This window comes from Crocodylus porosus, unplaced genomic scaffold (assembly GCF_001723895.1).
Source record: "Crocodylus porosus isolate Cpor-Errol unplaced genomic scaffold, CroPor_comp1, whole genome shotgun sequence".
Classification (NCBI taxonomy): Eukaryota; Metazoa; Chordata; order Crocodylia; family Crocodylidae; genus Crocodylus; species Crocodylus porosus.
In genome coordinates this window covers 6,093,168-6,108,944 of record NW_017728924.1, presented here as the reverse complement: position 1 = coordinate 6,108,944, position 15,777 = coordinate 6,093,168, and the positions used below count along the sequence as shown (strand labels likewise).

Genomic DNA, 15,777 nt, shown 5'->3' with positions numbered 1-15,777 from the left:
TTTGATTGTCAGTTTACCTCTGATTAAACGGTGGGTTTTGAGTGGTAGGAAGCTTATTCTTGCTTGCATGTAGAAAAAAAGTGAGCTAAGGAATATGTACATCACAGTAAAGTAGTACGAAATAGTTTTCTTATCTATAAACAGTCGTAAAGAGAAAAAACATGCAGATAAAATAACGAGCTAAATTGACAGTGTTGTTACGATTTGACATTTTGTACTGACACTTCTTTCTGTTCGAACCTAGTGTGATTTGTTTTTCTAGTTTTCTTAACTTAAAATGGGGTGAATCTTGGCTCTTACAAAATATTGTAGTGCATGTCCTCACAACTCGTGAGATACTTTCTTACAAATTCACCTGCATCTCAGTAATGGTCTACTTCCCTCTCTTCCTTGCCTATGCAAATATCCTGCTTCAGGAGAAGTGACATCTTCTGAAGCACTGCTCAGCTCAACTACCTAGCTGGGAATATTAAAAATAATTCCCTTCTTACTAGTTGCCCAGTATGAGCATAGATAATCAGCTGTTGTTGTTGTCCTTCAACTCCCACCATAAAATCTGGCCATTGTTCTTGCTGTGACTCTGAGTCTTCAGTTACCACTAAAGTTCTAGTTGCATTGCCTTAAAGGCTAAGTACAGACAGTCAAAAAGCCCAAGGCTGAATCAGTTCAGTGTTTGCAGGTTAGTCTAAGCCAGTGGTCTCCAACCTTTTTAAGTAGGAGATCTCCTTTGCCATTTAAAAGCAACCCAAGATCTATTGTGCACAGCTGCCACCTTTCTCCCTGCTCAACATATAACTCTGTGGAGGGAGGGGCAATTGAGGCAGAGGGAGGAAAAAGTTATTTGTGGGGGTGCCTCCCCAAGAGGTAAGTCCCACCCAGCCAGGGCCCCACTCACCTTACCCCTGCTCCTGCCTCTGCAGCACTGTCCCTCACTGTGGGAGCCTTGATTATGTTCCTCCCCCCGCTCCCCCACAGACTGACCTGCTGGGCTGGGGCACGTGTGTGCATGCATACGGGCATTCAGCCCCTTACCCCAGCCTCAGATTGACCCCCAAGAGGCTCTGAGATCTATTGCAGTAGCCTCAAAGATCTACTGGTGGATCAAGATCCACTGGCTGGTGACCACTGGTCTAAACTGCACAGATTAAATTGAAACAGAAGTGTACAGACATTACCTTTGATTCTGGAAATGCCGCCACATGCCTGCAGTGTCTCAGGCCAGAACCTGGGGGGGCACAAGAGCATGGCTCTCTGGCTGTGTGTTCACTTCTTCTTGCTGCCCCTGTGGTCTTTGGGATTTGCAGTCCAGAATTACAGCAGCAGGCCTCTGCAGGGTTGCTCATCACTTTCTCTTCCTGCTTCAGGTGCCTCTGGGATTTGCACTCCACAGTTGCTGCTAAAAGTACCTCTGAGCAGGGGAAAGTTTGTTTAACTCCTCTCCCTGGCCCCAGACCAGCTGGCGTGTGCCTGGACCAGGGCATTCTCCTCTCCCCCCTCATTTCCTGACCCCTTGTCAGCTAGCCCTTGCTGCTCCATCTAGAGGGTGGGGCCAGCCCTGCTCTCTGGAGCAGACAGCACAGCACAGCACAGCCCACCCAGGGCTGGAAAGCATGCTGGGGCGCTGCAATTTAATTTGAACTGGGAAAGGGTCTGGGACAGAAGTTTCATTAACTGGTTTGACCCAAATCAGTGAAGCCTGATAGTACATTCAACCAAGCTTATCTTTAAACCAATTTCAACCATTTTAAAACTGGTTTGTGTGTGTTGAGCTTCTGTTCTCTTACAGGTTTAAACCAGTTTCTGATCACTTAAACTAGTTTATGTGCAACTTCTGTCCCTAGCCATAGAAAAGGTACTCTGTGCGTGTGTGTGACATTCAATGTGAGTATCGATATAGTGACTCGGTCACTAGTCGCTACCTGAGTAAACAGTCTGAACAATCACTAACTCTTTTTCCCCGTGCTTCAGTGAGTCGTATCCAATCTTTTGTTCTCTTAATGTTCTAGTTGGAAAAAAGTTGTACTAAGTATAATTTCTTTCCTGGTGCTCAAAAATCACCTGCCAAATAAATGGCTTCCTGCCATTCAGTAACTCATGTAGTCAATACAGATGAGGTATAGCAAGGGTTACCAGCCTGCAGCATGAGTGCTTCAACTGGCATGGGTAGCCTCCACGCATGGTAGTTGGTAGATTACGGAGATGGGATGGGGTAGGGAGCAGAAAGCAGGGCAACAGGTTGGACAGGGAAAGAAGTGGAGTGGCTCCACACTTGAGGGTGTAGGGTTAATTTGACCCCCACTGATGTATGGCAACTCAAAATGTATAGTTCCCAAACATATTGGTACTTAAGTATTATTCCTCAAATACAAACTTGTAGAAATCAATATTTATAAATAAATAAATTTATTTTACTGAAGGCTGACCTTTTGTTCTCAAAAGAAATACCTCATTTGAGGTTATCATTCTTCATTCACCTGACTTCAAAATTTGGGAAAGGCTTTTGTCAATGTGTGCGGTATAAGGCTTTAGACACAGCCCCACACAACATTTTCAAGTAAACAGGAAATGTGGGCTAAATAAAATTAATATTAGGTGGGTATATCCTGGGTTATTTAACCAATAACAAATAAACTATTTTAAGTGGAGCAAAGTCACATTAGCAGGAGGTGTTTAGGCTGTTCTCTGTTTCAGTTTTTTGTTAATAACTTGGCTGCAGGATTGAGTTCACAAAAAAACACAGAACTAAGAAGTTGCAAAGACTTCTTGGAGGATATGAGTAAAATTCAAATGGATCTTGATAAATTGGAGAACTGGGCTGTAGATGGCAAAATATAATTAAAGACAAATGCAAGGTGCTACCTTAAGGGAAGAGAGAATGAATATACATCCATATCACAAAGGGGATAACTTCATTCCCAAGAAGGGTTTGAGCATTATGGTGGATCATAAATTGAGCTGGAGTTACCTCTGTGGTGGTGTTGCTGTTGCGAAACAGAGAAAGCACCCAGTAGATATAGTTTGAGGCTACATTAATAGGTGTACTGTGTACGAGGTATCAGAAGTGCTAGTACCACCTTGCTCAGTGCTAATTGGGCCTCAGTGGAGAGTTGTGTACGGTCTGGAGCGCCTCATTTTAAGGAGGTAGAGAAATTGAGAAGGGATCCAAAGACAAGTGACAAATATGACGAAGTGGTTGGAATGCAAACTGTATGAGGAAAAGTGGGAAGAACTAGGTATGTGAGTCTGGAGAAAGAGATTAGAGGCGGGTAGGGGGCAAGATAGCAGTCTTCAAACATTTGGAAGGCTGCCTTAAAACAGGGAGAATAACTGTTCTTCCTTTCCACATGAAGCAGGAAACTAAGAATAGGTTTAAACTGCCACACATTCAATTTAATGCAAGTCTCAGGAACTGCCAAACTGTAATAAACACATGACGGTGGCACAGCCTACCCGGGGACACTATAGAGTCTCCTCCCTGGAGGGTTTCAGGAAGAGCCTGGGTAGGCATCTGTCTGGGATGGATGCACTATTCCTAGACCTTCTAGATCAGTAATTCTCAACCTTTTTCACACCAGGACCCATTTAGTATAATTTTCAGCTGGGCATAACCCACAACTCCCTGGCCCTGGCCCACACAGTCTCCTGTCTCTCCTTTTTCCCTCTCCCTTCTTCCCTGGTTGCTGCATCTGGCCCTGTCCTTCTCCCCCTTCAATGCAGGCTGCCAGAACTGAAGCCTGCACAGGGAAACCACACAATTCCCTGGGACCACCCCGCAACCCATTACCATGTTCGTGCAACCCACTTTTGGGTTGCAATCCACAACCCTTGAGGTCGTTTCCTGTGATTCTTTGCATTTGCAGGGGGCATTTTGGTTTTTGTTGCTGTTTTTGTTTTGTTTTCCGTGTGTGTGTGCTTGGAAATCTCTCTCTTCAGTTTAGAGAAGAACTGACATGGAAAAATGGGAGGATGATTTAGGTACCTGCCTGACAACTCTGTCACTTAAATGACTGTAAATTCCATAAAACTTATTCCATAAATGTTACTGTCTTTTACCTTTTTTTTTTTTTTTTTCTTTTAGAGCTCGAGGCAGCTTGCATCACGATTTCATGAACAGTTCGTTGTACGTGAAGACCTAATGGGTCTGGCCATTGGCACTCATGGTGCTAATATTCAGCAAGCCAGAAAAGTACCTGGTGTGACTGCTATTGATCTTGATGAAGACACCTGTACATTCCATATTTATGGAGAGGTAGGTTTCCAATTAAGACTCGAGCAGTTCTGTAAAACGTACCTAGTCTATCCAAAATTGGGGAACTTCCTTATGTCTCTTTATTTCTTAGGACCAAGATGCAGTAAAAAAAGCTAGAAGCTACCTAGAATTTGCTGAAGATGTCATACAAGTCCCAAGAAATTTAGTAGGTATGTTGGTTTTGGTGTGTAACTCTGAAATGATGGAAACAGCTTCTTTTTTTTTTACCTTTGAGGAGCAATTCAATTGAAAGGGGAAACCTGTTCTCATTTTAGTATTTTGTGAATGGGCTTCAAATTATTTTAGAATTTGTCCATGCTTTGAAATATTTTGGTAGAAATATTCATTAGAAAACATAGCTGGAGTGAGGAACTGGATCCTTAATATCTTTCTTATAAAATACAGTAATTTACCCTGCCTAAAAGATAAGAAGCTACTGGTCAAAATGGCTAATGGCCAGAAGATAGCATGGTTTTTCAGAGACATCCTACTAATTGCAATTATTTAAAAAAAAAATCAGAATAAATACTGTTACACTCACTATTTATTTAGATCACGTATTCAGTTGTCGTCTTTCATGCGGTTTGACACTTGTTTTGGTATACTGAAAGTAGACAGAGAAGACTGGTAAAAGCAGGATGGATGCTAGTTTAAGCAAATGATGTAACTGATGTATTGTGGGAAAGTAGATTCTGCTATACAGAAGATTGGTGCAATTACACACAAGTATTATTTTTATAAAGGCAGATATATTAGTAGCATGTTTAATAGATGCTCAGAGTGAAATTGATTTTTAAAGTGCTTTCTCAGCTTTCATACATGTACCTCTTTTTGAGCATGGTGCTTTTCTATGGAGTTGATTTGAATATAGTAAAATTTACACTTTTTTTTTTTTTTCTCAGCTGTATGTTTTGTGGTGCTATATAGAAAGATTTTGGGATTTAGGCTGGGCTTTTAATTTGTTTTTGCTCCATGTATTTGGAACTTGAAGAATAAAAAACATGAAAAAATTCTGTATTTGGTACAAACATTTATTTTCATTTTTGGAACCATAAAAATAATACCAGTGTCATTTTTCCTACTGTCTTTTAAAAACATACTTTGAAAACAGATATATTTTGCCAAACACAGTCAAAATGGAACTCCCAGTCTCCCCCTGAGGATTTAATTAGGATTACTTTCACAATAGTATATATTTATAGCATGTAATATAACTGACTAAATTATTTTCAATATGAACAGATTAACAAATGTAAAATCACATAAACATTTTAAAATTTATTTCCACATGGAATACAAAAATGGGAAGCTGAGTATTCAGGACAGGTCACTTCAAACAAGATATTTAGACTTAAGTAGCATTATCTTTGTAGATTTAAGTCACAGCCATATTATGCAAATCAAGGGATTTTGTGACTGAATTTCCTTTGTTCTCTTCTAGGACTATTTAAGAGTTCTGTTTGTTTTTTCTATGTATAAATATATTTTAACTTGAATAACTTAATACTATTTATCTTATTTCTGTCAGTGCTTTGGAGTGGTTACCTCTTGAAGGCTCAGATCAAGTGTAATATCTAGGTTTATGTAGACATTTTAGTTTGTAGCTGTTATGAACTATTGGATCACTTGTCCATCCCTTTTATTAAACCATACCATTATAGTATGGTAGTACTTTTAGATTGTGGGGGAAAAAGCCTAAAGATGCAATGTTGTTCTGTGTGTTCTTTCTGTAGGAAAAGTAATAGGAAAAAATGGAAAACTGATACAGGAGATAGTGGACAAATCGGGTGTTGTGAGAGTGAGAATTGAGGCTGAAAATGATAAGAATATTCCACAAGAAGAGGTATGTTCATAGTAAATGTGATCAGTGTATGTGTTAATTGATGATCATGTTGTTTTAATGCACCAGTTAAAAAAATATATATATCTTCCTGAGAGCAAGGTGGTGCACTCAATGTTCTGATCAAATTATTTTTTCCTATACTAGAGCAGGGGATCGGCAACATACAGCCCACAGGCCAGATTTGGCCCCCCAAGCTTGTTTAAGTGGCCTGCCAAGCTCCAGGCCCCTGCAGACTGCAAGGAGCATCCTGAAGTTCAGAGCGCTTCTGGACATGCAGGGGAGGTATGGCAGCGGCGCAGTCCATTCTGCACCATGTGCCATGCTGCTGCAGCAGCAGGGACTGGGACAGGGCGCCAGCACGTCCCCAACCAGCCTGGCATGTGGTGCAAAACGGCTTCGGGATGCATGGGGGAACCACGACCGCCGCGTGCTGGGTTGGTCAGGGATATGCTAGCACCTCTGTCCTAGTCCCTGCTGCTGCTTTAGCTGCAGCCTGGTGCATGGTACAGGAAGGACCACATGGCTGGGGCCATTGGTCCTCCATGCATTCTGAAGCCATTTTACACCATGCCCTCAGCTGTACAGAGACATGGCAGCACCTCTGTCATAGTCTCTGCTGCTGCAGGTGCTGCCCAGCATGTGGTGCAGAATGTGCCATGCAGCTGCCACAGCTCGTTCACACATTCAGAAGTGTGCTGTGCTTTGGGATGCTCCTTGTTGGTTGCTGGGTCCTGGGGCTTGGTGGGTCATGCACTAGTGAGCAGCTGCAACAGCAGGGACTGGAACGAGCTCCAGCATGTCCCCAACCAGACTGGGACTGGCAGAACAGTCAGGTAATATCCATGTGGGGCTGTGCTCATAGATCGCAGCAGGTGGGATGCTTTGCAAATAGGAACCTTTTGCTGGGGTTTTGGGTGCAGGGTGGGACCTGCCTTCAATCAGTGTACGAGCAAGAGCTACCTGCCCCCAACTCCCCTTTTGTGTGCATGGCTAGGGATGTTTCTCCATAGTGATAGGGGTGGCTCTAGTGGGTGCTCTGTGAGTCTTTTTCCCACTGCTGAGAAACAGCAAGAAGCTGGCATGAGTCCAGTAGTCCTTGTACAATGTGCTTAATGAAGGAGCCACCTGCTGTCCCATTGCTGTTAAAGATCGCCCCCATAATAAATTATACACTCCAGCCCTCCTTGTGACTGGGCTGTGTTAATCTGAAAGGTTGCTGACAACTGTACTAATCTCCAAAAGGAAAATTTCATCTGATACCAGTACAGGTTTTCATGACGTGCTGCTGTTGTGTAAATCTTGTTTTTCAGCTAATATAGAAGTACACCTTTTCAAAAATACTTTTATTCCTCTTAAGTAGCATTAATACAGTTCTAAGAAATTAGCAGTAAGTTGTAAAATACTCTGTACTCTATTTTTGTATTCATTAACTATTTGCTTTAAATTTGGTGTCTTCCCCAATTATACATTTTATTATTTTTGATGAAGCAGTAAAGAGGTTGGTTGCATTTTTATTACATCCTTTTTCCAGGTACTATATTTTAAGTTCATAATAGAATAATGAGTGAATCTGTAGCTTAAAAATTTTGGATATTTGTTGTCGCTGCATGTGTCAGGTTTGCCTATAATAGTGTATTCTAGGAATAAACAAATCGGTACAATAGTGAATGGTTTTGAACTATGTTCGAAGGCTGTACAAATGCTGTTTTCTCCAAATGTAAGTTGTCAAAGGTCATATTCTATGGATATAGCAAAACCATTTTTAAAAGCCTTTAACTAAAAAATAATACATTGCATGCAGCAGAAAATAGGAGACTTAGGTTGTTATATAAAGGTAGAGTTACGGTCTTTAATTACTTCACTTCTGTATTTTAAATGGTGGGATTTCCTTACGTTCTTTTATTTTGGTTAACTTCAGCTGTAAATTTTCTGAGTTGCTAATTATCTAAATCAGGGGCATGCAACCTTTTTTGGCTCTGGGCTTCAGTGACCCAACCAAGTCAGAGTGGCAGGTGCTAGGGCCTATGCACCACCACTGCTTGTCCCCAGAGCAGCACAGGGAGAGCACCCACAGCTGGCGGGCCGCATCCAGCAGTTCCACCTAGTCTAGGTTGCTGGCCCCTGATTCTGAGTTACGTTGTTTGGAGAATTATGAGCGCTTAGTTCATTAGTTGTGACTGCAGTGGGAGCTTTGCCTGAATGAAGGATCTTGTTTGCCTTTTAACGACCATAGTAACCTCAATCCAAAACGACCTTGAATTTTTAAGGTGCCCCTCCTCCCATAATTAGATTCTATACATGGAAAATGTATACATTTTGTTATAGTATTTCAGATACGGAATCTAAATATGCGGGGTCATCTTAAATTTGTGTCTTGCCAAACAGCAAGGGGAAATGGAGCGCGGGGGTAATTGCAGAAAATAGGAAGGCACTGGGGGAACCAAGTGGTCTGACCCTTGCCCCCTGCTGCCTGTTCGCCCAGGGCCAAACCTGCCCCATTGCTGCCACTGCAGCATGGCCAGGTGGGCTCTGGAATGACCATATGCTTGGGAGCCTGGGCTGGGGAGGGGATTTGCAGAGTGCAGTGAGCTGAGGTAGGGTGGGAGAGGGGGCAGCAATGCTGACCCTGAGCCTGGGTTGGGGCAGGAGCTGGAACTACAAGAACTGCCCAGCCCCCTGCTCTGCATTTATGTGTGAATCCGAGAGAAGGGGCCATTTTCCTCCATAGTGGAGGGGAAGGGTGTTGTCTTAGATTTGAGTAAATATGGTACCTTTTTTGCTGCACCCCTGCACTGTAAATTGAAGAAAGTAGGGAAAAATGTATGTGGAAGGTCACTGTATGATTGAAAAGTTGCGTATCGTTAGAGGGAACATTTTTGCTAATGATTCCTTTTACGTAGTTAGAAAAGTATGAATTGACTACCAAAACACAAGTTAGCTCTGTAATACTGTTAATAAATTTTATCAAGCTAGGCACAAAACCTATTTATCACCTTTTACTTTTCCTGTTGTTGAACACAAGGTGATTTTTTTTTTTTTTCCCCTCTTACAAAGCAATATTTACCATTAGTGGAATGTATGAGGTTATAGTTTAAAATAGCTGCGAGGAAATAATTGCGGGTTTTATTTTTATCTCTATCCATATTATATTGGATTGTCCAGTCAGTGGCAAATAAAATTATAGTATAATTGGGTCAAGTAATTGCCCACCCTGTTATGAATATTGTTCCTGTGTCTTCTAGTCCTGCTTTAATATTAATTGAGCTCACTTTTGATGTATAACAGTTTACAGAATATATCATTGCTTTTCAGGGAATGGTACCATTTGTGTTCGTGGGAACCAAGGACAGCATCACTAATGCAACTGTGCTTTTGGATTATCACCTTAATTATTTAAAGGTGAGGAAAATATACTGCCACCAAAGCTTTTGTAATAATACTGGTTAAGGAAAAGGAAGTTAAAATCACGCTTCTTTGAATTAGTGTTGTTAAGTATTTGAAAATAAAAAACTTTGAATGTTCTCAGCAAATAAAATTACTTGAATTCTATTAGTTGGTTATATAAAATGTATCTTGATTGCTTGAGTATTTAGGTTTTGCTTCTCTTAGATCTTATTTTATCTCAACTGCTTATGCAAGTTAAGGAAACCAGCTTGTTTGAGGGGTTATCTTAATCATATACTGAGTAAACATGTATCAGTGTCTAGTTTCCTGAGAAGCTTCTTTAATTTTTATAGCCATATTGAAGGTCACACAGCAGCTGACAGCAGATAGTAATACACTGACACAAGTGGTTTCCCAAGTGTACCTGCCATTTTTCCATATAACTCAGATTGTGTAAGTGGAAAAAGATAAAGCAACTAAAAGAGGGGAGAGCAAGAATGTGAAATAGGTGCAAAGAAGAATAAAATTATTTGGATCTGATAACCGGACTATAGTTGATGCATTTTTTGAGACCAGTGTTTGATAAATTTAAAATAATTAGCCACAATTCTATCAATAATATAGCTGAAATAAAAGATTAAGTAGTGGATGTAATCAAGGATATAATCCTTGTTCTTTTTAGAGCGATAGTTGATAATGTCACGGTGTTTACCTCAATATACCGGAGTTGCTACCTAACAGAGTAATGGTGTCATGGCTAAAAAGTCTGGCTGTGGAACAAATGTTAATAAGTGATTTTAAATAGCATGTCTCGTTTGCCTTCAAGTTAGGTGCCTCATGATTTGTTGTTAGTAATCCTGTTAAATCCATTCTTTTAAAGGATTGAAGGAAGGGGTGAAAAATATAGCCTCCAAAGGCACAAAACATAGGATTAAAAACAGTGAATAGATTACATTGTAATAGATAAAGTGAAAACAAAATTTCCTTCACACTTTTCTTATATAGATGCCATTAGTACCACTGCATTTTGTGAACTCTGTAGAGCAGTGCACACTTGGACCATAAGGATCTTTCTTACAGCTTTGAACTTTCAGCATCCGTGGTCCGAGTACCTTCAGTTCCTCCTTTCCTTTAGTCAGCTGCAGACATGATCTCCTTACAGAGAAAAGTTTAAATTTGTTTCTGTTCTTCCCATTTTAAAAGTTTTGCAGTTTAGCTTTATATGTTGTTAGCTTTGCAACGTCATAATGTTTCCTCTAGTCTGCAGCACTGGGTTGTCATCTTAACAGTAAAACAGAAGGTAGCGCAAGTTGTTTCTTTAATAGTCCATCTGCCCTTCCTCTCGCTGCCCAGATGCTCTGCCTTTGGTGGGAGGACCAGAGACTGGCAGCAAAAATTCACTTAATTCATTGTCAGTGCACTTACAACTTACTCTGGTAAGAGGATAATGGCTTTTATTAATCTTCTGCTCTTCTCTCTGAACCATTAACAGCTAGATATTGATCCATACTAACAGGAAGTATTATTGGTTCCCTTTCTTTTGGCTTCCTTGTCACTTTGTACAGAAAGCACAATAAGACTACAGCTCTGAGCTTGCTGATATAAACCATATAACCAACTAAATGAATTCAAGTAAATTTTATTTGAATTCATTTGAATTTCATTAGAGGGAACATTTTTGCTAATGATTCCTTTTACATAGTTAGAAAAGTATGAGTTGACTACCAAAACACAAGTTAGCTAGAATAAATTTTATCTAGCTAGGCATAGTAATGTCTCCAAAAATAGTAGTTAGAAGTCATGCAAGTAAATATTTAAGGGTTTAGCATTACTTTCCATGCTCTTTAGTCTCCAGTCTTAAAGGCTGGTTGTGAATGAATTTCCTCCTGATTTATTGTGCAACCTGTGAGTTGCTGGCGAAGTACTTGCTGTACTAGATGAGCAGTTTGAATAGCCTGCTTATGCCTTCCTATCTAAAAAAAACTTCAGATTATTATGTTCAAACTCAGGGAAATGCAGAAAATCAAAAGGTAGTGCATTAGGTTGGTCAGTATTAAGCAGTATCAAAAATTAAAGATTATGCAAGCTGTCTTGCTTCTGGAATAAGAGCCTCAGATCCTAATATTTGGGAGAGGACTTTGTATAAAATCAGTACTGTTACCTAGAAATCACTTCCTGTCATGTATAGTGCATGTTGTCACATGCCTATTAAAAAATCCAAATCTGTTTTGAAATGAATTGCATTAAGAAAAATGAAAATAATGTTACTATCCAAATATTAGGAACAAATGACTTTGCTCATCTGTAATTCCTAAAGGTGTCAGTGTTTGAAGGTTTGATACATTTGCTATAGACTAGAGGTAGGTAGCCTTTTCCAACTGCAGGCTAGAATGCCCTATCCCGGGTTGGAGGAAGGTGGGCGCTAGGACCTAATCTAGCCACAGCCATGTTTGTCCACAGTGGCACAGGATAAGCACCCAACAGAAACCTGCCCTCAACCACTGAAAGCACTTGAGGCTTCATGTCCATGGGCCAGATGTGGCCTGTGGGTCATAGGTTGCTGACCCCTTGCTGTATACAAATCAGTCAACAGATTTTGACTAATTACAAACTGTGTTCCCAAAGCCAAACAGCTCCTTTGTCTTTTAATATTACTCTTGGCAAAAATATCTCAAAGACAAGAAAACTTTGTAATAGGTTTCCACATTTAGTTAAGTGGTTAACAGTGGGGGTTTTTTCTAAAGTCAGGCAGAAGGTTAAGCAGGGTGGCACAGAGGCATGAGCCTTTATAGACAACAACCTATTGTATGGTATCTCTCTGAACCGTTACAGCAAGGTGTCACCTTGGAGCAGGGCTGGGCAAAATGCGGCCTGGAAGCCAGATGTGGCCCATCAGGCCATTCTGTCCAGCCCACGGGGGCCCCTAAAAATGTAGAAAATGAATATTCATCTGCCCCTGGCTGCCAATCATGCGGCCCTCCAAAGGCTTGCCAAAACTCAGGAAGCGGCCCTCTGCCCAAAATAATTGCCTGCCCCTGCCTTGGAGACTACTTCCTGCCTGTAGTAGTAGTAATTGAATAAAGACCCTTCCTATGCCTGACAAAGTTGTGGTTGTGCCTGAAAGCTTGCAAAAAACAATTTTTCCAACTGTTTAGTTGGTCTGATTTTAAAAAAAACAAACAAAAAAAAAACTGCATCTACCCAAAGAACCTCATCTGCCTATGTCCTTAGACCAATATGACTACAACAAATGATTAAAAATAGTAATTTTTTCTAATTTTTTTGTTTTTATTAGGAGGTGGACCAACTACGTTTGGAAAGATTGCAAATTGATGAGCAACTCCGACAGATTGGAGCTACTTCTAGACCACCACCAAATCGTACTGATAAAGAAAAAGGGTATATGACTGATGATGGTCCAGGACTTGGACGGGGTAGTCGACCCTATAGAAACAGAGGGCACAGCAGGCGTGGTCCAGGCTATGCTTCAGGTAGGGATCAGGAGTATTCCTGTAATTTAAGACTGACCTGCTGGATGATCTTTTAACAAATAGTACTTTGAGCTTTGAATGTTGCAGGGAAGTGATAGTTCAGCTGATATTAACCAAAGGGTTTTTAGTATTTGAATACTGTCCAGTTGTCTTGTGTGGGGGAACATGAGATTTAGTTTTCAGATGTCCTCAGACATGACTCTTGTCTGTCTCCCAATGTCTGTGGGGGGGGGGGGGAATAGTAAGCAAATGGACTTGATATACTGAAGTAACATGCATAGTCAAGAATTTGCATGCAACTCGTTCACTGCCAGATGTGTTCACTAGTATTGTCGGTCTGTTTTTTCCAGAACTGAGAGTGCTACTTCTGTGACCCAACTTATACTTACTTATGATGGGACAAGAACTTTAAATAAATATATGAGCCATCTATTGCAACTTTGTTTTGTTCTTTTTTTGTTCCATTGCACCAAAAATAGACAATCTGTGTTTCTTTTACTTTGTTTGGTAGGAACCAACTCTGAAGCATCGAACGCTTCTGAAACAGAATCTGATCATAGGGATGAGCTTAGTGATTGGTCATTAGCCCCAGCAGAAGAAGAACGGGAGAATTACCTTCGCAGAGGAGATGGGCGAAGACGTGGAGGTGGTGCACGAGGCCAAGGTGGCAGGGGACGTGGAGGTTTCAAAGGTAATCTAATATTAAGTTTTTAAAGAGAGGGAATTCAGTGTTAGATTCTTGATTCAAGTAGTCTTCTGTATTGACTATTTCATTTCTATATAATGTTCCCAAGATGCTAAAATTTGACACATTTGGGTGCAAAATAAATAAGTATAAAATAAATTAGTTTTACTAGACCACTTATATAAATCAAACTTGTTCCTATACCTTACCCTTGTTAATTGTTAAGTGGTAATAAGAGTATTGTGATTGCTTTTATATCTATTTTCCTTGACTTCTTAGTTCATATGTTGGAACAATCTGAGATGTACAACCTTGATTGAGGATTTGGTGCATTCTTAATTTAATGTTTGTAAATTGCTTTGAAGGGGAAAAGTTTTAACTATTGAATTGCTTTTCCCAACTTTATTTGAGGTTAGAGAGAATACTCACCACTCAAATATATGCCAGAATACTAATAATCCAAGAGGAAAGATGCATCATGGATCGTAAATTGTATTCCCACATACTGGTTACGGACCATATATCACGTTTGTCATGTGTTCCACATACCAGCTGTATGGCTTTGCTCTTTCGTCTGGTTTAGTAGGAACTCCATTGAATCAGTCACCTTCCTAATATAGCTCGTAGACTATACCTTCCCCTCTAAGCCTAATTCAGCCACATTGAAGCCAGTGGAAAATTTCCAGTTGACTTTGGGCTTTGGATTATACACTAAGTCAGAGCAAGTTGTCCTGCCCATTGCTACAGCACAGTACCTACCACAGCACAATTATTGTTTCATAAATCCCTTTACCCGTCTCCTCCTCTATAATGTGATGCCATTGTATGTAGTGATGATTCTCAACCTTTTTAGACTCAAGGCACCCCTCCCCAGTTGCATGGCATTCCTCCACAAATGTTGTAAATTGAACGACATCTCAGTTCAAAAAAAGAAATTTATTTATCACAACGCTTACTTCCTTGCAGTGGTGGTGGGTCCAAGCAGGGAGAGCCTGCCCTTACTTGTTTATCTGCCAAATTTAGTGATGTTCTCTGGAAAGGGTAATGCTGAGTTTAGAAAATACAGAAGCCATTCACAGAAAAGACTAAATATATAACGTCCTCTTTATACATATTTTTGTAAGAGAAATATCTCAACTCTTCAGCACCCTCCCATAGATTGTCTCTCGTCCTTCCCAGTATTTTTTCTATATACTGTACTGTGGCCCACCAGGAGGAGTCATTGAACCACTGATCGTTCAGACTATAAATAGCAGTTTTATAGCACTGTAACTGCTGTTATGTTATGTAAATAAAGATTTACTTTTTAAGCTAAAACATCTCCATAGTGAATGTATGCATTTAATTTGGGTAGAGAAATAAAAAGTTCTGAAGAGTAACTGCTGCTTACAAAAAATGACAGGATTTCTCCTTACAGGAAACGACGAACAGTCTCGAACAGATAACCGTCAGCGTAACTCTAGAGATACTAAAGGGAGAACAGCAGATGGATCACTTCAGGTAAATTTTCTTTTCAGATATGTGCACTATCTAAATATCATAGAAGCAATATTTACCAATTTACCAATATCAGCCAGTTCTAAACTTCAGATAACACTCACTTCACTGAATGATCAGTGGATTCCCTGTTCTCGAGCCAAGTTTATAAGAATGTCATCTTTTTTTTAATCTTGCAAGTTTATATGGACGCAACTTGAGTTTATATGTTACTGTGTAATATACAGTTGTCATATATAGAAAATATAAAACGTTTACAACCTCTTAGCCCTTTAGAATATTACTGAATTTGATAAGGGTGTCTTTAAAGATGAGGGAGAAACTTGATCTGTGAACATAGCTCAGACTGGCCACATCTCCTAAATTATCACCAAGTCTGACCATTGTTTTAGTTATTTCATAGATTTCATAGACATTAGGGCTGGAAGGGACCTCGGGAGATCGAGTCCAGCCCCCTGCCCAAAAGGCAGGAAGTCAGCAGGGGTCACAGGATCCCAGCAAGATATGCATCCAATTTGCTCTTGAAGGTGTTCAGTGTAGGTGCTTGAACGACCTCCGATGGCAGGCTGTTCCAGACCTTGGGGGCTCGGACAGTAAAGAAATTCTTCCTTATGTCCAGCCTGAAACG

At 40.4% G+C, this 15,777-nt stretch overlaps 1 protein-coding gene across 3 annotated transcripts in view; it reads left to right on the top strand.

Annotated features, from left to right (window-relative positions):
* The window catches only part of FMR1 (fragile X mental retardation 1), a 37,229-nt gene that overhangs the window by 17,717 nt on the left and 3,735 nt on the right, over positions 1 to 15,777 (top strand). For 2 of the 3 annotated variants that reach the window (XM_019540275.1, XM_019540278.1), the window contains exons 8-15: positions 4,079 to 4,249; positions 4,341 to 4,419; positions 5,983 to 6,092; positions 6,237 to 6,374; positions 9,405 to 9,491; positions 12,772 to 12,967; positions 13,479 to 13,658; positions 15,070 to 15,152. In XM_019540275.1, coding sequence (XP_019395820.1) covers positions 4,079 to 4,249; positions 4,341 to 4,419; positions 5,983 to 6,092; positions 6,237 to 6,374; positions 9,405 to 9,491; positions 12,772 to 12,967; positions 13,479 to 13,658; positions 15,070 to 15,152 — 1,044 coding nt within the window. The remainder of the gene's footprint in view (positions 1 to 4,078; positions 4,250 to 4,340; positions 4,420 to 5,982; positions 6,093 to 6,236; positions 6,375 to 9,404; positions 9,492 to 12,771; positions 12,968 to 13,478; positions 13,659 to 15,069; positions 15,153 to 15,777) is intronic. The other variant, XM_019540277.1, reaches the window with a different exon arrangement.